Source organism: Salvelinus alpinus, chromosome 38 (genome assembly GCF_045679555.1).
Source record: "Salvelinus alpinus chromosome 38, SLU_Salpinus.1, whole genome shotgun sequence".
Classification (NCBI taxonomy): domain Eukaryota; kingdom Metazoa; phylum Chordata; class Actinopteri; order Salmoniformes; family Salmonidae; genus Salvelinus; species Salvelinus alpinus.
In genome coordinates this window covers 8,823,263-8,844,520 of record NC_092123.1, presented here as the reverse complement: position 1 = coordinate 8,844,520, position 21,258 = coordinate 8,823,263, and the positions used below count along the sequence as shown (strand labels likewise).

Here is a 21,258-nt window from a genome sequence, read left to right as displayed (position 1 = left end):
TGTTGCTTCCTAAGTGGACAGTTTGATTTCACAGAAGTGTGATTGACTTGGAGTTACATTGTGTTGTTTAAGTGTTCCCTTTATTTTTTTGAGCAGTGTATAAATAGAACCATGAGGAAACGTTATGCTGTACAGAAATTCCCACCTAAGAAACATATGGTTCTCAGAATGTTATGTGCTAGCTGGGTATCCTGCACCATTCCAAGAATATCGTTGGAATCAGTGGAGGCTGCTGAGAGGAGGACAGCTCATAATAATGTCAGGAACGGAGTGAATCGAATTCCACCTATTCCACTCCAGCCATTACCACAAGCCCGTCCTCCCCAATTACGGTGCCACCAACCTCCTGTGGTTGGAATATTGTATGTAAATCAACCATAGGACAACCACTTTCTCACCAAGCTCTAAGAAACATAGGATTCTCAGAACGTTATGTGCTAGCTGGGGGCAAAGGTGTTTACCTGGGGATTAAGTTGAGATGAATGCAACATATAAATGCAGCCTAGCGTTGCTCTATAGCACTGTGCTCCTCCTTCCTCATGTCACTACTGCTCTCTTTGTCTTCCAGTTGCTGCACCTCCACGGATTATCACTCTTTGAAGATTATTTGTTTGCAGCTCGCACCGATCCCTCGAAAGGAACAAAAGCGGACATTTTACAGATAAATCGGTTTAACGTAGCAGACGTTCAAACTGTAACCACCGTGGAGAATTCCGTGGGAATACGTGTTTACCAAAAACTCACCCAACCAACAGGTAAAAAGAAAATATAGTGTTTCTTGCAAGTTTAGAAGATAGCTGTGTGTGTGTGTGTGTGTGTGTGTGTGTGTGTGTGTGTGTGTGTGTGTGTGTGTGTGTGTGCGTGCGTGCGTGCGTGCGTGCGTGCGTGCGTGCGTGCGTGCGTGCGTGCGTGCGTGCGTGTGTGTCGTGTGTCTGGTATCTACCCTCGTCTCCTATCTCTCTCTGCAGTCAGGACTCATGCGTGCGATCCCGATCCGTCTGGAAGAAAAGGAGGATGCTCTCACATGTGTCTGCTCAGTGGAAGTTACAAATCCCGATCCTGTCGCTGTCGAACAGGCTTTGTACTTGGAAGTGACAGAAAATCCTGCAAGAGTAAGTTCGTATTAGGGCATATTATGTAATGTGTTGACGGTCATAGTGTCAGTCAGGGGGCAAAGTAGCTTCTATAATTAGTGACAGCGCCCACGCGAACCAAATGTCTGCAACTTTGCTCCAGTGCGCTCCTCTGTCAGGTCTACTGAACATCACATCTAGTCAACCCTTAACAACATCTCATTCTCTGCCTGTTACTGATGACTGGTAAAAAACTAAATTCATCTTTGTTTTGGTCGGCTTCAATGCTCCCCGTTAACTTTGTCTCAAGCGTTGCTTTGGCACAGACTCGTTTTGGAGTTAGGGATTGATTGATTTGATAAGGTCTAATCGGCAGAACGAATTCTAGCTTTAATTTAGGTCATTGTAATTCGCTTATTATTCTTGTCTTAGGATACCATTTTTAATTTCCTGTGTTGGTTGGAAGAAAAGATAATCATGCTAATTAATTACACACTGGCAGTGTTCAGGGTAAAGAAGATTAGTAGCTGGTGGTTTGTTTATGTAATATCCATCACGCTTCCTATAAGCACCCTCTTCATAATGCATTATAACCTCTCTCTGCAGAGCCTATGAATGAGGTATTCCTGTTCTACGGACGAGGGAGACCCGGTGTCATCCGAGGCCTGGACCTGAATAGCAAGTCGGAGGCTGAGCACATGGTACAGATTGACAATCTTGTAAACCCTCGGGCGATCGGCTTCCATGCAGAGACCAGCCACATATACTTTGCCGACACGACCAGCTTTCTGATTGGCCGACAAAGACTGGATGGGACCAATCGAAAAACGATCCTTAAAGATGGTCAGTGCATTCAGATGGTTCTGTTTGTTAGGTAACAACTTCAAGTAACCTTGAGATGAGATATTCCAGATGTTGACAAAAAATAGTATTGAGAGTCATGCCAGTCACGTTATGTGAGTGTTAAACACATGTGGACAGACGCAGGTAACATAAGATTGTATCATAGCAGCCGTCAACAGACTGTGAGATGCGACAACTAACGAGGAACTCTCTTCTGGTGCGCAGATATTTTGGACAAATCACAATTTCACAGGTGTTCGCATCTTTCAAATTTTGGAATGGGCTCCCGAGTGGCGCAGCAGTCTAAGGCACTGTATCTCAGTGCAAGAGGCGTCACTACAGACAGTCCCTGGTTCGAATCCAGGCTGTATCCGGCCGTGATTGGGAGTCCCATAGGGCGGTGCACAATTGGCCCAGCGTCAAAATAATTTGTTAACTGACTTGCCTAGTTAAATATGTATATATAATTTGGCCCATGCTTTGGTTGAGTTTCCATTTAGAGGGGATGGAAACTTCTCTAGTCTCGTTAGTATATTTTCTCATACAACTCCCCCAGAACATTATCGAGCATCTGACAAATTACGCAAGATTTTAGTTCTGGGATTATGTGAGTATAGAAGTCCTTTGTCTTCTTTACATCTCTGGCATGTACCTGTACACCTCTGTACACAAATGAATCATAGGTTAGTCATACTTTGAAAGGTCTTAAAGTTGTGTCCCCGAATTAGGTCAATCTCTAATACCCAAAAGCTTTCTGTGTAAGCAGCACTATTTTGCATGGCTTTTGTGTTGTGTGTGATTAATATATCTGCTACAGTAGATTCTAGAACAATGCTTTGGGGTTTTGATTCCATTAACGAGGATCTGGAGACAGTGATAGATTACGCTCCTGCCGGGATGATCAAGTAGAGGAAAACAACAGCATATTCTATGCATTACTTTTTTTCCCTCATATCCTGTCCTAGACCTTGATAACGTGGAGGGGATCTCAGTGGACTGGATAGGGAACAACTTGTACTGGACAAATGACGGCTACAGGAAAACAATCAACGTTGCCAGATTGGAGAAAGCTGCTCAGACAAGGAGAACGCTGTTAGAAGGAGATCTGTCTCACCCCAGAACGATCGTGGTGGACCCTCTGCACAGGTGAGTGTGCCTTTTACAGTTGACACCCTGATAACGTCACCTTATGTAGTGACGTTTCAATAGATATCGGTTTGTACGTAAGATGCCAGCACCCAATTTTGGTGCTGTTTTGAGTAAATCCACTCTGGCCGGGATTCAATCCGATCAGTGGTAGATCCGCGTTAAAGCGCGCTTGACGTTTAAAGGTCATTTTCACTTGAGACGACATATGCAGCGTTTACCTGAATGCGGTCTCCGCAAATGCTGAAACATTGCCTTTAAAATGTGCATAGCGGGACAAAGTGCGATTGGATTTGAATCGCGACCTAAATCTCCATCTGAGGAAAGGAGCTGAGTTTGGACACATTTTTCGGTCAGTTAATTATAAGAATGAGCTTAAAGGTGAGATGGGGACTGAAATGCTGTGAATTGCTTCTCTGGCAAACATGTAAGTAGTGTGTTGCTCTCTGGTATGAGAGGCTTAACAGTTTCAGAGCAGACTAGAGTGTCTGCTGCTTTTCGGGAACTTAAGAGTGATTTGATATTGACACATTTGGTGTCGTGTCTTACAAAAATATATATACAGTGGGTATACCAAACATTAGGAACACCTTTTGCCCTCAGAACAGCCTCAATTCGTCAGGGCATGGACTCTACAAGGTGTTGAAAGTGTTCCACAGGGATGCTGGCCCATGTTGACTCGAATGCTTCCCACAGTCGTGTCAAGTGAGCTGGATGTCCTTTGGTTGGTTGACAATTCTTGATACACACGGGAAACTGTTGAGCGTGAAAAACCCAGCAGCATTGTAGTTCTTGACACAAACCGGTGCGCCTGACACCTACTACCATACCCCGTTCAAAGTCACTCAAATCTTTTGTCTTGCCCATTCACCCTCTGAATGGTAGAAATACACAATCCGTGTCTCAATTGTCTCAAGGCTTTAAAATCCTTCTTTAGCCTGTCTCCTCCCCTTCATCTACACTGATTGAAGTGGATTTAACAAGTGGCATCAATAAGAGATCATAGCTTTCTCCTGGATTCATCTGGTCAGTCTCTGTCATGGAAATAGCAGGTGTTCTTAATGTTTTGTATACTAAGTATTATTTGGGCTAAATGATCTACCTCTCTATGCTAAACCATCATATTGATCATGAATTTTTTTCTGCTTTTCAGCTGGATGTACTGGACAGACTGGGAGGAGGATGAGGTGAACGATAGTGTTGGCAAGATAGAGAAAGCCTGGATGGATGGATCCCACCGGCAGGACTTTGTCACTTCAGGCATCCTGTGGCCTAACGGACTCACTCTAGACCATGGCTCCAGTAACATGTACTGGTGCGACGCTTATTATGACCACATAGAGAAAATCTCCCTCGATGGTACCCACAGAACGGTTAGTAAATGAGTGAGTGTTCTTTTCTACTGATTAAGACGATACAATCAACAAATATGCATAGTAACAATTGAATATGTACATTTATTTTCAACATTTGTATGGTTGCAAATACATGACTCCATCAAAAAAGTCACTTTTAACTGTGAATTATTGTCTAACATGTTCTTTGTTTCTTCTATCCAAAGGTGGTGTATAACGGCAAAGAATTAAACCATCCTTTTGGAATTTCCCTGCACCAGAATTCTGTTTTCTGGACAGATTACATGAACGCCTCTATTTTCCAACTGGACTTGCAGTCAGGGCAGGTTGCTCTGATGAGAAGCGAGAAAGCCCCTCTTTTTGGGCTGTCTGTGTACGATGCTCAAAGGCAGCAAGGTAAATACACGATCACACTATCATTGTCATGCACTAAAACTATTTCAATACAAGACTGGCTCACTTTTTGTAATATAAATATATCAGAGACTAGGGGATATAATCATTATGTACAGGATCCCTGTGACTTTCAACCCTGTGAAACCAGTTTTTTCAGTATATCAAACCTGATGAGATGGTGAACTGAGAGGACCTTTGATGAAATTACAACACTGGCAGAAGTACTAAACTTGGACTTTGCTCCAGCCAGGGGGGTTGAAATGCATGACAGTTAATACATCAGAAGATTCTCTTTTGATTTTTCCCTTTTAGGCCGGACAAAGTTGAATGACTGTTTAACGGATGCACCGCCTCACTTTTCTCCACACACCGTAAAAAAAATATCTGGTGTTATTTTTTTGGCCAATATATGCGTCTCTTTGCTTATAATGCACTGTCCGCTCTCTAGTGATGGGTCGTTCGCGAACGGGTCGGCTCTAAGAGCCGGCTCTTGTAGGTGAACATTGGGAGTCGGCTCGCATATCAGAAGAGCCGAATCTATTTATAAAAATATTTTAAAAAATACTATATGAATAATCAAAAGTTTTAAATGAATAGAATGAACTAATTCAAAGAATGAAAAAATAAATAAAATAAGACCTAAATGTTCCTGTCAATCAGACACGCAGTGTCAACCAATGAACCAAAGATGCGTGAGGGAGGGCCGAGCCAACTCACTCACAGTCACACACTTAGCAGCCGAGGAGAGAGAGGAAGGACAGCTGTGAAAACAACAGCTGGAAAATGAGTCGGAAGGACAGTAGCATTTGGATGCATTTTAATAATGTAGACAATGTTAGAGCACAGTGTAGAATTAGCCAAAACAAAATCTCATATAAAGACGGTTCTACACACAACCTACACCGGCATATGCAAACTGTGAACCCAACTGTGAAGCTAGCTGTAGTGGAGCTTGGAGAAACTAGCGGGCCTGCTAGTGATAGTGGTGGAGCCAGCACCTCCACACGAGGAGATGTATCCACTCAGTCAAGTAGGTCTACTCCGCGACCCACAGCAACGCAGTCTTCTATGGACCAGTTTATGCCAAAGTCTGTCTGTAGCAAAACAAGGACAAATTGATATTGCATTGGCTAAAATGATTGCCACCGATTTCCAGACATTTTCGATCATGGAGGACAGAGGTTTTAGAAATTATAGCAATAGTCTAAATCCAACGTACACAATTCCAAGCAGGAAAACCCTTTCAAAATCACTTATTCCACAACTGCATGAGAGCACAAAGGCTTCACTGCGGGAAAGAGTCCAGAAAGCTACTGCAGTTTGCCTTACCACTGACTGCTGGACATCAAGGGTAACCACTTCTTACATGTCGGTTACATGTCAATTCATTGAAGATTTTTCGATGTCTAGCTGTCTTCTGGACTGCTTTGAGTTCAGCGACAGACACACCTCGGAGAACTTGGCAGAGGAACTGTTGAGAGTGGCCAGAGAATGGCAAGTAGATGGAAAAGTGGTCTGTTGTGTTAGCGACAATAAAGCTAACATAACCAAAGCCATGAAAATGTTCAAATGGACCCATCATCCATTGATTGTAAGAGATGCTCTGAAGGTGATGAAGCCCACTGTGGACAAAGTGAAAGCAGCTGTGGAATACTTCCACAGGAGCACAGTAGGTGCTGAAAAACTGAAGTCTACACAACACCAGATGGGGATGACTGAGCTGAGGCCTAAACAAGACTGCACTACAAGGTGGAATTCAACATTTTATAAGTTGAAGCGGTTTCTTGAGTCAAAGGATGCCATCATCTCTACCCTGGCCATTGTCAATGCACCTGTTGATGCTCTGACACAAGAGGAATGGGAGGTGGTGGAGGAGGTGTGCAGAGTCCTGGAACCCTTTGAGCAGGTCACTGTGGAGATCAGCGGAGAGAGGTACAGTAAGTAGTTATTACTACATCATTATTCAATCCAGTATTATATATGTATATGAGCAGTAGATGAGAATGTAGTATCAGTAGACAAAACATGAACCTGAACTAATAAGTTACTGTTCTCTCTTTTCAGCTATGTGACAGCCTCAAAAATGATACTCCTGTGTAAGGGTCTGCAGTGAATCACAGCCAGCCGCCAGAGAGAAGCAAATGTAACCACAGGACATGTGACAGAGTTGATGGACACCCTATGTTCATAAAAGGACAGAAATGGAATATAATCACGTGCTATCAGAAACCGCTGCACTTGACCCCAGGTTTAAGAAGTTAGCCTCAGCAGCAGGGAGGGACAGCCCCAGCAGTCAGCTGGCTCAGGCACCAGGGCAACAGGAAGAAGAGGGGTCAGATGGAGCAGAAGCACCAGCAGTAGTGCCACAAACGTCTGCTGTTTGGATGCTTTTTGACGAGAGAGCAACTGGGGATGCAGCACGAAGGAATCCCTCAGCAGATGCCATAATGGAGGTCAAATCCTATTTGGAGGAGCCCCTTCTCCAAAGATCTGCATAGGGGCCACATCCGTTCCCTCTGAGAGGGTCTTCTCGAAAACGGGACAAATAATTTCTGAGAGAAGAAACCGCGTCAGCCCCTCGAAAGTGAGGCAGCTTGCATTTCTGAATGCAAATCTCTCATAAAAGCAAAATATGGTCAGCATTGCTGTGTGCTGCAGGTTATAACATGGCAATAAAGAAGAGAGAGAAAAGAGGGACCAGTTTAATGTTTTAAGTGGGATTCTGCAGTTTTGCACATTGTTATTTATTTTCCTTTGATATGGTGCAATATTCTATTATTATGTTGTTCAGATTGTATTCGTTTTGAATTGGTACATTTATATGCACTTTGTTTAAATACATTAAAAATCTATACTTTAAATGCACATGTGTAATAGCCTTCTTTTTCATAACAAACTAATGCATTTTTAAATACATTGTGGTTGAGGTAGAGTATGATTTCATTTAATGATTTAATTAGAACTATTTTAACACCAATCATAGTCAAACTATCGCAAACTGTTTGACTTGAAAAAATACAAAACATCTTTTTTTTTCAAGATCCGTTTAGGAGCCAAAAGAGCCGGCTCTTTTTGGTGTACTGAGCCGAACTAGTCGGCTCACTGAAAAGAGCCGGAATGACCATCACTACCGCTCTCCCTCGTGTCTTTCCCAAGTTGATGCCCAAGAGACCGAACAGCCTCAGATCACACCCTCAGATCATGTTCAAGCTTCGGATTGGACAGTGAAACACACACGCTCAAGCCTGCAGGCGACGTGCAGATGTTTCATTTCTCTCTCATACAGTCATGGCTGAAGCCGGCACAAATTCCTACTATTTATGTGTCCAGGTTAAACGTGGGACGTCCCTCATTATAAACAAACAGTCGGTTAAATTCATGGTTATTGCATCATTTTCAGATCTATTAGAAGCGAGTAATAGACGAAACAATGTAATTTTACCAATTGACTGGCCAGAGATCAGGGCATTCATCAGCAAAGACGCAGTGCAAGCTGATAGTATTTTGGACAACCAAATTGAAGTCAAAATTATTGAGGAAATCGAAGTGTGTCAGCTGTATTTGCGATTCATAACTTACATTTTACCGGTACTACCAGTAGTAGTAGGCCAACCGATAACACCACGACGGAATGCGTTTGAAGTGATGATGCGCCGCCGAGAACAGCTAGCGTGTCCAGCGGCAGTGGCACGCACACACTTTGCGCAGATCCGCAGGTGTGGGCTTTTCGTGGCAGCCAGACGAGACAATCGAAGGAGGATGAGGTGAACAAAGTTACTGGACTTGAATTTAGTCACGCTTGCTCTATGTAGATTGATGCTTCTAATTGTGCATGTTTTCGCTCGCTCGCCTCACTTTTCTTGGGAGAAAATCCGTTCAACAGTGAATCAATTTTGTCTGGCCTTAGCATATTTTATATGCCTCAACTCCGCCACTCAGGCTCCTAACAGTAGGGGGTCAGGCATATTTTAGTATGTCTGGTGCGACCCCTCTCTTACAACCAAACCTCTCATAGCCACTGAGGACGAGTCATGAACAAAGAGAGAGACCAATGATTGATTCAATGAGAATTGAAGCTGAGACTGTCCTCAAATGGACACCGACTATAATCCTTTAACAGCTACTTATAGTAGCCCCAGGCCATGTTTTCAGACTCAGCTGCACGGGGGTTGTCATGATAACAGTCATTGGTTGGCACATTGATGCACCTGCCTGTACTGTCTCTCACTACCTCGAAAGAAACGCTGAACTCAGCTGGGTGCCACCCACCTCAGCCTTTACAACGTGTTCATATGCCTTCTTTTACCTCAGCCTTTTTTACCACTCTTCATATCCCTACCTCTCCAAATACAGTTTCATCGACATCAAGGGAGGATGTCAAATGATCCGTCAGACACAGTGTTCCGTTTTCATCTGATGTTGTCGCTCTCGACTTTTTATAGCAGCGGTGTCTGGATGATTCTGCCTTTGGCCGAGTCATGTAAACAGTCGCTCCTGACTGGCATGCGGATAGGAATACAGACATTAAGCCGCTTTAATCTATGAACGTTTTGAATATACTATTTGTTATAATAGCATCATTGTAACTAGGATTATATATATATATGTTAGTGTTACAGTTTTGAGTTATGTTATTGTCTTCCTAATATGTTGCACTATAAAGGCTGCAGCTGCAAAAAAAAAATGATCGGATTTAGCCTACTTTGGTTTATCTAATTGATCTTTAGGTGACAATGCGTGTGGGGTTAATAATGGTGGCTGCGGTAGCCTGTGTCTGGCCATTCCCGGTAGCAGAGTGTGTGCCTGCGCTGACAACCAGTACCTGGACACGAATAACCTCACCTGCTCCTGTAAGCCCTGTCAAATACACTCTTATCTCAAACAAGGCCCGTTCAGCCTGACGCTCCACATCTATGACCAAGGCAATCAATAGGAATAATGACAGCAGTTAAGATATGGCCATGTAGAACTCAATATGCCAGTACTGATTTTCAATGCCAGCATATAACATCAAATAAATGTTTCATCAGTTGTGGCTCTTTTGAGAAATATGTTCTGCGGAGTGTGAAGGTGAGCCAGCAAGTGGATTTGTGTGTGTGTGTGTGTGCTTGCAGCCACATTGGGAGATTCAGGGGACCATGGGGAGCCACAGAGATGTGGGATTGAAGAGTTCCAGTGTAGGAACCAGCGTTGTGTCCAGGCCTCCTGGAAATGTGATGGGGACGATGACTGTTTGGACGGAAGTGATGAGGAACCGCACATCTGCTGTAGGTTTTATTCTGCGTGTTAGAAAACATATCATTTTGCATTTATGGAGAATAGGACATGTCCCAGAGACTGATTCCCCCAAAATATGTATTAAGTTGAAATTAACAACATACATCAGCTATGCAAGACTGAAATTGCTAGGCTGACTTTTTCTGTCATGCTTTCTAGCTACAACAGGTGTAGACCTTACAGTGAAATGCTTACTTACAAGCCCTTAAACAACAATGCCGTTTTAAGAAAAATACCTAAAGAAAAATAAGAAATAAAAGTAACAAATAATGAACACATTAATATGATTACGTGACAGTTTACGTCAAAGACTAAATATCAATGCAATTTTGCCCGTCATTACAGATAATCGTAGTTGCCCTGCGGATCAGTTCAAGTGTCTGAACAACCGCTGCATCCCCAAGAGGTGGCTCTGTGACGGGACCAACGACTGTGGGAACAACGAGGACGAGTCCAACTTCACCTGCTCTGGTATGCCGCTGTCTGCTCTACTTAGAGGCTCATCTAGCTCATATGGACCAGGATGCGGCCGCCAGATTCCATGTTGTAGAACAAACTTAAGTGATCTCCAAGTTTCTCCAACAAGATAGTCATTTGGGAGAGGCTCTGTCAGACCAGAGGCCATTGGAGAATACTCAGAGAGAAGACAACCCTTACCAGACTTAAACATGCACTACTGCGTGATTTCCCGTGTTGGTGAGGGACGCGAATGTCAAAGATCCCCAATGGCCTCTGTGCTACTGCACATCATGAATGTATCTATATACTGGGATAATTCATCATCTTCTCCATCCAGAAGACTTGACCAGGATATGCACACCTCCTCTGGGGGACCTGGGGGTTTTGTTAGGGGATGTAGATGAGAAATGTTTTTGTTTCACTTTATCCTTATCAAGTTGTTTCAGTTGCCAGATGTTGACACAATGCCGATCCTGAACACGGATAGGATGATTCCATAAGAAAGAAAATGGCGATTTATATGAGTGATATCCTGGTTTCACGTTTTTTTTACGTTCACTTTTTGATCTCTGTGAATAAATAGATTACTGTGAGTAGATTACTGCGAGCCAATTCTCTAGGACGACCAGTCACGGAGAAACCATGTCCAGATGTTTTAGCTCTAAAGGGCTCCCGAGTGGCGCAGCAGTCTAGGGCACTGCATCTCAGTGCAAGAGGCGTCACTACAGACCCTGGTTCAATTCCAGGCTGTATCACAACTTGCCGTGATTGGCCCAACGTCGTCCGAGTTAGAGTTTAGCCTGAGTAGGCCGTCATTGTAAATAAGGATTTGTTCTTGACGGACTTGCCTAGTTAAAAAAAGGTTAAATAAAAAGAAAATATATGCAAAACACATGGCCTGCTGGCTCTCTATGTGGAATCAAATGTTACAGGACATGAACAGTAAATGTAAAAGATCAGACATTACTTAAAAACGTCCCGTACTATAATGGTGTGGATTCACTCACTGAAATAGGCTAGGCCTAGTCAATGCACTTTTTGATTTAAGTACTTATTAAGACCATACTGGTAATGAAAAGCACTATAGAACTGTTGAATAATAGAATAGAAAAACGTAGCTTTTCTAATGGGAACTTCGGTGTGGTAAAATAATGTTATAAAATGCTATTTTATTATTGCTATTAATGTTTTCAGCGGGATCATGCCGAGCGGACCAGTTCTCCTGTGAGAACGGGAGATGTATCCCAGAGTCCTGGCGCTGTGACAGGGATGACGACTGTGGGGACCACTCTGATGAGATCGCCTCATGTGGTGAGCTTCTGGACAAGTTTCCATTAAAAGGTTCAATCAAATTAAATGAAGTCACAGCTGTGTTGAGATATTCATACTGGCGTACTACTTAGAATGAAGCAGTCCATTGGACAAGACATTCTTCGTGATATGTTTGCCTGGGCATTTTCTTAACACTCCAGCCATGACAAATCAATGGGTTTCCCTCCTTTGGTTCCTTCCACTTGGATAGGTTGACTTAAATCGAAATGATATCGACATTTAGCCTAACATTTCAGAAATCCTTCGCAATGTTTTTGAGACTTTTTCTATCTTTGCATTATATCGTTCCATTGTACGCCTTGTATTTGACCTACCCATCATGTTAATTCAATGTAGCATGTAGGCTACCCTCTGGGCGTGTTCTGACAACCTCTGGAGCAGACAACTCGACATGGAGATGGAGAGAAAGGCTTTTAATATTGAAAATATGAAATAGCTGGGACTCTCCCTGTCATGAGAGGGATAATTATGTCTTCCTTCTCTGAAACAATAGCATGCATGGGCTTTCAAAGATGTAGATCAGGGATTGGCAACTCCCCCCCCGCCCTCCTTACTGTTGAGAGTTAGTACACAAGACGCCATTTTGAAATTTGTTTGTATGCATCAGCAGTGTTTCTCTTGTTATGTCAGTCACTGACAGTCACACAGTTAGCCATGTCGGGCTAATATTTTTATGTTGGTAAGTTAGTCTAGGGACCAGCTATCTAAACTTGTAGTGATCATGGTCAAATTACAGACCGGAGGAACCCCATGGATTTAGTTAGTCACTCTCACTCAGATATCATATTCAAAACGGGAAACCTTTCTCGCCATCGTATGGTGAAATGTATTGATGTGCAGGAAATGAGCTGTGAAACTGCTGACGGTGTTGAAGTAGGCCAGGACCAGCCCCTTTCAAAGCATTTCATGGCTACAGATGTGAGTGCTACGGGGTCGTAGTCATTTTGGCGTGTTACCTTGGCGTTCTTCGGCACAGGGGCTATGGTGATCTGCTTGAAACATGTAGGTATTACAGACTGGGTCAGGGAGAGGTTGAACATGTCAGCCGAAGACACAAATGCAAGTTCAAACAGGTTCAAAGAAGCCACGACACATGCCCATGAACCCCAAACGACCCTTTCCCAGGTCAGGTATCCCACAATGTAAATACACCCTCTTCTGGCGAGGATACACCTACAATTACTGTGTATCACAATCACCACAGAGTTGTCAAACCAAAGTAATGTGATCTGATATCACCTTCTACGCTAGCTTTAGATAAGAGGGAAAAGTAACAGGCAGTAGGACACAGTCTGCAAAACAATCAGCGAGAACAATTTGAACCTTCTGTTAGAAAACATAGCTGTGAATTCTACTTTTCTGTTACCTCTGGCGCTACTCAGGAACCGCTTCACAAGTACAAACAGAGACAGACAGTGTTCACAGTAATTACAGTTTCTGCTTGGCTTCCTTAAATCTTCCGTAAATGCGCACTCCAATGTTTGTAACTTCAGAATTCAAAGGCGATGCCAACTCACATAACTGTGCCAATGTCTCCTGTATCTAATGTGTAATAATAATAGATGTTCACCCACACTGTTTCAGAGGTTTTCAGTGCACGCGGTGTGTAAGTTACTGGCCTATGTGATTCTGGACAGTCGTAATTGATCAATTCCTGTCATCAAAAGTGCTTTGTTAGAAAAAATTACAGCAATAACACAATTTTTTCTTCTTTCTTTCTTAACAGATTTCGCCACATGTGAGCCCCTCACACAGTTCAGCTGTTCCAATGGAAGGTGTGTTAGTGTGAAATGGCACTGTGACTCAGGTGAGTGGCATTTTTCGGTGAACACTCTCTTTTTACAGTTCAATTTTCTACCTCATTGGGAAAAACTGCCTGATTTGAAATGGCGTCATTACAACAACCAGTGTACAACCAGAATTGGTTGTAATCTGGTTGTAACAACATCATTTCAACCAGTTTTCCTTACTGGGAAAATGCCATGGGATGGAACTGCACTCTCAAGAAGCAGCTTGCTGGATGAACACATTTCACCTTCTCTGAACCACGCTGTGACACTCACACTGTTTCTTAATCTCCCTTCTGTCCTTTCCCCCTCTCGTCCGTCCATTCCCCCTCTCTCCGTCCGTTCCCCCTCTCTTCCGTCTATTCCCCCTCTCTTCCGTCTGTTCCCCCTCTCTTCTGTCCGTTCCCCCTCTCTTCCGTCTATTCCCCCTCTCCTTCCGTCCCCCCCTCTCCGTCCGTTCCCCCTCTCTTCCGTCTGTTCCCCCTTTCTTCCGTCCATTCCCTCTCTCTTCCATCCGTTCTCCCTCTCTTCCATCCGTTACCCCTCTCTTCCATCTATTCCCCCTCTCTCCGTCCGTTTCCCCTCTCTTCTGTCCGTTCCCCCTCTTTTCTGTACGTTCTCCCTCTCTTCCATCCGTTCCCCCTCTCTTCCGTCTATTCCCCCTCTCTTCCGTCCGTTCCCCCTCTCTTCCGTCTATTCCCCCTCTCTTCCGTCCGTTCCCCCTCTCTTCCATCCGTTCCCCCTCTCTTCCGTCTGTTCCCCCTCTCTCCTTCCGTTCCCCCTCTCTTCTGTCCGTTCCCCCTCTCTTCCGTCCATTCCCTCTCTCTTCCGTCCGTTCTCCCTCTTCCATCCGTTCCCCCTCTCTTCTGTCTATTCCCCCTCTCTTCCGTCCGTTCCCCCTCTCTTACGTCCGTTCTCCCTCTCTTCCATCCGTTCCCCCTCTCTTCCGTCTATTCCCCCTCTCTTCCGTCCGTTCCCCCTCTCTTCTATCCGTTCCCCCTCTCTTCCGTCCGTTCCCCCCCTCTTCCGTCCGTTCCCCCGCTCTTACGTCCGTTCCCCCTCTCTTCCGTCCGTTCCCCCTGTCTTCTGTCCGTTCCCCCTCTCTTCCGTCCGTTCCCCCTCTCTTCTGTCTGTTCCCCCTCTCTTTTGTCCGTTCCCCCTCTCTTACGTCCGTTCCCTGTCTCTTCCATCCTTTCCCCATCTTTTCCCTTCTCCTCCATATCTTCTCCTTCTCCCCCTCGTTTTCCCTTGTCCCCCTCCTTTCCCCCTCTCCCCATCCTTTCCCCCTGTCTTCCATCCTTTTCCCATCTCCCCATCCTTTCCCCCTCTCCCTTTCCACCTCACCCAGATGATGACTGTGGGGATGGTAGTGACGAGGTGGGTTGTGTCCATGCCTGTTCCAGTGCCCAATTCCAGTGTGCCAGTGGGAAGTGTATCCCTGACCACTGGGCCTGTGATGGGGACGATGACTGTGGGGACAACAGTGACGAGAACACCACCTGCACTGGGACAGGTGAGAGGAAAAACACACTAACTTCTCATTCTTCTATCTGCCTTACGGGAATCACACCCTTCGGATTCAAGTCTTAGATCTGTGAAAGTGTAATGTAGTCAGAGAATATGCTCAATATAGTCTTTGAAATGGGGATGCTATTCATCACACTTCAGGGGATGCGGTTAGGAATATGGGTTTGAGATGTACAATATCCGTCCTTGTAAAAATAGCCCTTACCCAAGAAAGAAGGTCTTTATTTGCTGAAGTGCGTAGCCCTACCTGAACTCTGTATTTGTAAATGTCTGTTTATCTCTCTGAACCTCTGTCTCCTATAGCCTCGGTATTAGCTGATGACTGCAGCGGAGATGAGTTCCATTGCCGGGACGACGGTGGCACCTGTATCCCCGAGCGCTGGAGGTGTGACGGGGACAAGGACTGCGAGGACGGGAGTGACGAGGCAGACTGTGAAGGCACCAGCAGAATGTGTGACCCGCACGCAAAGTTCACCTGTCAAACGTCAGGTACAGTACTCAAGCTACTGTGAAAACACTTTAGAAAAGAAACGCTGCGTACTCTGTGGCTCTGATGCAGTGCGTACTGTATCATTAAATACCCACGTTTAACTGTAGAAAGCTACACGGCTTTCATCAAGGTGTCATCTGGACTGTAGCTACTGTGACCTACACAAAAAGCTCACCTGTAAAAGCTCAGGTACTGCAGCTACCTCTCCAGATGTTTTGTGTACCGTGTGTACTCTGCATACAGGACTGTACACTCTGCCCCCAAAATGAACCCGGGGCGGCCATGTTTTTAACGTCAACCTCTCAGTTATTACCGTTAGACATAAATCAAATGAATGTTTCTCTGGTTATTACCCTTAAAATGGTCTTAATTTGTGTCCTTGGTGTACAGGCACACATTGGGTAAGCTGATATAAGCCTACAGGGTTAGAATTCACACACAATGGCGAGGAAAAAGCCAGAGAGCCTTTCATGGCTTTTATGCTACCTGCAGGGCATCTTATAGATGCTTTATCGTGTAGCCATGCCAGTAGGATAGGAATATTTGGGATACTTTATGTGACTCCTTAAACAGTTCCACATGGTTGTGGTAAATCAAATCGGCCTCGGAGTTGCAGATCTCCCAATGTAAGTTGCTCATATTATTGGGCCAATAGTTCAGTGGAGTTGATATGAATCACCTGTACGGTGCACTGCATTATATATCACTGGTCTTAAAGTGGAGAATTCACATGAGAAAAGCCTCCAGCTTAGTTCACTGATCTCATGCTGTTAAAAGGCTTAATACACATCATTCACTTACCATGCAAAATTCAATGAAATGTCACGAGGAGTTTTAAGATGCACAAAAAGCAGGTCTTAACGGTAACACAGTTGATAATGGCAAGGCTTTGGAGAGAGGAAGCACAGCCTATCCAGCCATGAAGCCCAGTGCCAATGGAAGAGACATGCCATTTTGGCCGGTGAATCTCGTATTTAGAAACGTAAAAAGCAATTGGTTCCCCCCTATTACGTTTAATTTGATTAAAAACCAAGCATAGCCTACCCTCCCCTTAATCTAGGCTGGTTTAACAGCGTCGCATAGGTGCATATTTTTATCCCAGCCATTATCTAACTAGCCTATGAATAAAGGGGTTTAAATGGTCTACTGAGCAGTGGTCTAGGGCACTGCATCGCAGCGCTAGCTGTGCCACCAGAGACTCTGGGTTCGCGCCCAGTCTCTGTCGCAGCCGGCCGCGGCTGGGAGGTCCGTGGGGCGACGCACAATTGGCCTAGCGTCGTCGGGGTTAGGGAGGGTTTGGCCGGTAGGGATATCCTTGTCTCATCGCGCACCAGCGACTCCTGTGGCGGGCTGGGCGCAGTGCACGCCAACCAAGGTCGCCAGGTGCACGGTGTTTCCTCCGACACGTTGGTGCGCGATGAGGGTTGGATGCGCGCTGTGTTAAGAAGCAGTGCGGCTTGGTTGGGTTGTGTTTCGGAGGACGCAGGGCTTTCGACCTTCGTCTCTCCCGAGCCCGTACGGGAGTTGTAGCGATGAGACAAGATAGTAACTACTAACAATTGGATACCACGAAATTGGGGAGAAAAGTGGGGGTAAAAAATTCAATAAATAAATAAAATGGTCTACTGAGAGTGCTTAAAAGTATTTTGGAGGTTTTTGCCCTCATGCTTTTTCATCATTCACAATTCACATACCTGCATACTTCATTTCGCTTTTTCAGTTGGCTTTCCATCACCATTTTCAAAGAGCGCCTCTCGTCCGATTACCGAAGAGGCGCGCTCCTCCAAACTATTCAATAATGCCATATCAACTGCAATTTTTGGGGAGAATCTTCTTCGCACATGAGCCACGATACAATTGACAGGAGCCAAATATTCCCCCTTTCTCTTTATATTGGATCTTTATCCAGCTCCTGTGAAAAGTTTAGATATGCGCAAAACCGTCTAAGTTACCTTGTCTGTATTATACGCCCACGGGGAGCAATTATGGTACCTGTAACTGTATGACTGTATTTAGACATAGCCTATTTAAAACAGGTTGTTTTGTTTTCATTCAAATTTGATTATGCACTGTCTTTTCAGGGCTTATTAATAGCCTAGTTAATTTTATCTAGTTTATTGACTACGTTTGGCATGTCCATGTCCAGACTACAATTTACAGTAGGGCTAGCCCCTATATCTGTGTGAATTCTATAGAAAATGTTTAACAATGTATTTTCATATTGAAGCAACTCAAATAGTACAGTGTGAAATGCAAAAATGTTCAAGAGCAGGCTATTTAACGAACTAGGCTATAACGGATTACCGCCAGCGCTAAGATTGACCATTGCGTTAGGCTTGTTAAAAAAAGATCCCTCAGCGTGGATTCTGAAACAGCTTCATTAGGATGCCCGATTGGAATTGCAGTATTTTGTAAAACACTCCCAAATTAAAGCGAACAGAAAGAACATACCTCCGACGATAGATCAACACACTGTTGTTTGAATTGAAATAATTGGCAGACTCAGCTCTGATCTGTATTCACTGTGTCTGTCCAGACTAAGCTGACTGCCTTACGCTGAGGCTGACAAAGTATAGCCTTTGAAAATATATAGGAGCCTTTAAAAATATATTGGCGGCATCCCAAATGGCACCCTATTCCCTATACAGTGCACTACTTTTAACCAGAGCCATATGGGCCCTGGTCAAAACTAGTGCACAATACAGGGAATAGGGTGCCATTTGGGACAAAGACATAGCCTTTCATTAGGCCTTGTTGCAAGCCACGTAAACAGGATTTATTCCAGGGTTTCCTCATCAATACCACAGATTAAAGCTGAGGTGGGCTGCCTCTCTGCTAGCACCATCCACTTTACTTTCTTCTGATGCCTAAAGCGCTTTTATTCCTCAGCTTTTCAGGATTCCTCTGAGACTGTGCTTTTTACCTCGCTGCTTCCAATAATTGCTTCCTATTTCCTGCAATTGTTTCTAAAAGCTTCTATTTCCAGTCACTTTTGAAGCATTTGACCAACTACCTAGAATCAGCAGAATTGCTTCATTCGATGGTATTGACAATTTAGGCTTAGGTATCACTATGACCATTTTCTCACCAGTTTATTCTCTGATAGTTTCTGTTCTCTCCAAGAAAATGGACAATCAATTCTTATTTTTGTACTTAGAGTTGAAATGTGGGTTTGTTATCATTCACAATATCTCTTATAAGGACAAAATTATTTCGATTTTTGCAATTTTCATCACCTCATCTCTCTCCATTTCTCCCCTCACAGGCAAGTGTATCAGTAAGAGCTGGGTGTGTGACGGGGACTATGACTGTGAGGATCTGTCCGATGAGGAAAGCTGTGCGATATCGCCCTGTAAACCTCCCAGATACCCCTGTGCCAACGACACCTCTGTCTGCCTGCCTCCTGACAGCATCTGCAACGGGAGATACGACTGCTCTGACCATTCTGACGAGGGACACTTCTGTGGTATGACCTTTGTTCAAACCACTTCTAACCAATTCTCTTGGTCCTATTTCTCTCACTTGAGTCAATTCTCTTGGTCCCCACTTCAATTCATTATTAAATATCGTTCAATTTTTTTTCCACTTAACTCTATATTTTCTTTGTCTTCCTCCTTCTAGCCCGACCAGCGAATGTATGTTGACAGACAGTGTTGAGCTGTTGTAAATCAGCAGCAGTGCTTGCTTTGGCATCGTCCATCTGTCCTCTTATTCCCCGCTGAACTCAGGGAGAAACTCGGGGGGAACAAGCTGTTGAGGCTGGAGAGGATATAACTCTTGCTGACCAAGATCCTTAGTTTTCTCTGGAAACACTCCAAAGACGGCAGGGAAGAGACAGAGGAGACATATTAATAGTGAAGGGGGATTATGTTTTAGAACAGAGACAATCCTTTTGTTTGGACCACATGGGCTAGATGATCGTAGCAGTGGGGTCAGGCTTAGGCAATGGGGTTAGGCCAGATGAATACCTTATGTTCACATGAATGACCTGCCCAGGGATTACCACTTTGTCCATGACACTTTGTCCATAGAAAAAAAGATGCGAGACAGATATGACAGGAAAGCTGTGTTCACTTTCTTGCGGGGTATTGAGCCCCTATTTACATTTACATTTAAGTCATTTAGCAGACGCTCTTATCCAGAGCGACTTACAAATTGGTGCATTCACCTTATGACATCCAGTGGAACAGCCACTTTACAATAGTGCATCTAAATCTTTTAAGGGGGGGGGGGGGGTGAGAAGGATTACTTTATCCTATCCTAGGTATTCCTTAAAGAGGTGGGGTTTCAGGTGTCTCCGGAAGGTGGTGATTGACTCCGCTGTCCTGGCGTCGTGAGGGAGTTTGTTCCACCATTGGGGGGCCAGAGCAGCGAACAGTTTTGAATGGGCTGAGCGGGAACTGTACTTCCTCAGTGGTAGGGAGGCGAGCAGGCCAGAGGTGGATGAACGCAGTGCCCTTGTTTGGGTGTAGGGCCTGATCAGAGCCTGGAGGTACTGAGGTGCCGTTCCCCTCACAGCTCCGTAGGCAAGCACCATGGTCTTGTAGCGGATGCGAGCTTCAACTGGAAGCCAGTGGAGAGAGCGGAGGAGCGGGGTGACGTGAGAGAACTTGGGAAGGTTGAACACCAGACGGGCTGCGGCGTTCTGGATGAGTTGTAGGGGTTTAATGGCACAGGCAGGGAGCCCAGCCAACAGCGAGTTGCAGTAATCCAGACGGGAGATGACAAGTGCCTGGATTAGGACCTGCGCCGCTTCCTGTATGAGGCAGGGTCGTACTCTGCGGATGTTGTAGAGCATGAACCTACAGGAACGGGCCACCGCCTTGATGTTAGTTGAGAACGACAGGGTGTTGTCCAGGATCACGCCAAGGTTCTTAGCGCTCTGGGAGGAGGACACAATGGAGTTGTCAACCGTGATGGCGAGATCATGGAACGGGCAGTCCCTCCCCGGGAGGAAGAGCAGCTCCGTCTTGCCGAGGTTCAGCTTGAGGTGGTGATCCGTCATCCACACTGATATGTCTGCCAGACATGCAGAGATGCGATTCGCCACCTGGTCATCAGAAGGGGGAAAGGAGAAGATTAGTTGTGTGTCGTCTGCATAGCAATGATAGGAGAGACCATGTGAGGTTATGACAGAGCCAAGTGACTTGGTGTATAGCGAGAATAGGAGAGGGCCTAGAACAGAGCCCTGGGGGACACCAGTGGTGAGAGCACGTGGTGAGGAGACAGATTCTCGCCACGCCACCTGGTAGGAGCGACCTGTCAGGTAGGACGCAATCCAAGCGTGGGCCGCGCCGGAGATGCCCAACTCGGAGAGGGTGGAGAGGAGGATCTGATGGTTCACAGTATCGAAGGCAGCCGATAGGTCTAGAAGGATGAGAGCAGAGGAGAGAGAGTTAGCTTTAGCAGTGCGGAGCGCCTCCGTGATACAGAGAAGAGCAGTCTCAGTTGAATGACTAGTCTTGAAACCTGACTGATTTGGATCAAGAAGGTCATTCTGAGAGAGATAGCGGGAGAGCTGGCCAAGGACGGCACGTTCAAGAGTTTTGGAGAGAAAAGAAAGAAGGGATACT

At 45.0% G+C, this 21,258-nt stretch overlaps 1 protein-coding gene across 2 annotated transcripts in view; it reads left to right on the top strand.

Moving 5' to 3' along the window:
* LOC139566155 (low-density lipoprotein receptor-related protein 1B-like) overlaps nucleotides 1–21,258 on the top strand; it is a 207,199-nt gene that overhangs the window by 68,467 nt on the left and 117,474 nt on the right. The window contains exons 8-21 of one of the 2 annotated variants that reach the window (XM_071387119.1): nucleotides 569–755; nucleotides 969–1,112; nucleotides 1,680–1,916; nucleotides 2,882–3,062; nucleotides 4,216–4,435; nucleotides 4,624–4,813; nucleotides 9,541–9,663; nucleotides 9,928–10,080; nucleotides 10,436–10,561; nucleotides 11,744–11,860; nucleotides 13,608–13,688; nucleotides 15,017–15,181; nucleotides 15,499–15,684; nucleotides 18,951–19,151. In XM_071387119.1, coding sequence (XP_071243220.1) covers nucleotides 569–755; nucleotides 969–1,112; nucleotides 1,680–1,916; nucleotides 2,882–3,062; nucleotides 4,216–4,435; nucleotides 4,624–4,813; nucleotides 9,541–9,663; nucleotides 9,928–10,080; nucleotides 10,436–10,561; nucleotides 11,744–11,860; nucleotides 13,608–13,688; nucleotides 15,017–15,181; nucleotides 15,499–15,684; nucleotides 18,951–19,151 — 2,311 coding nt within the window. Of the gene's footprint in view, nucleotides 1–568; nucleotides 756–968; nucleotides 1,113–1,679; nucleotides 1,917–2,881; nucleotides 3,063–4,215; nucleotides 4,448–4,623; nucleotides 4,814–9,540; nucleotides 9,664–9,927; nucleotides 10,081–10,435; nucleotides 10,562–11,743; nucleotides 11,861–13,607; nucleotides 13,689–15,016; nucleotides 15,182–15,498; nucleotides 15,685–18,950; nucleotides 19,152–21,258 lie in introns of those variants that run through there. The other variant, XM_071387118.1, reaches the window with a different exon arrangement.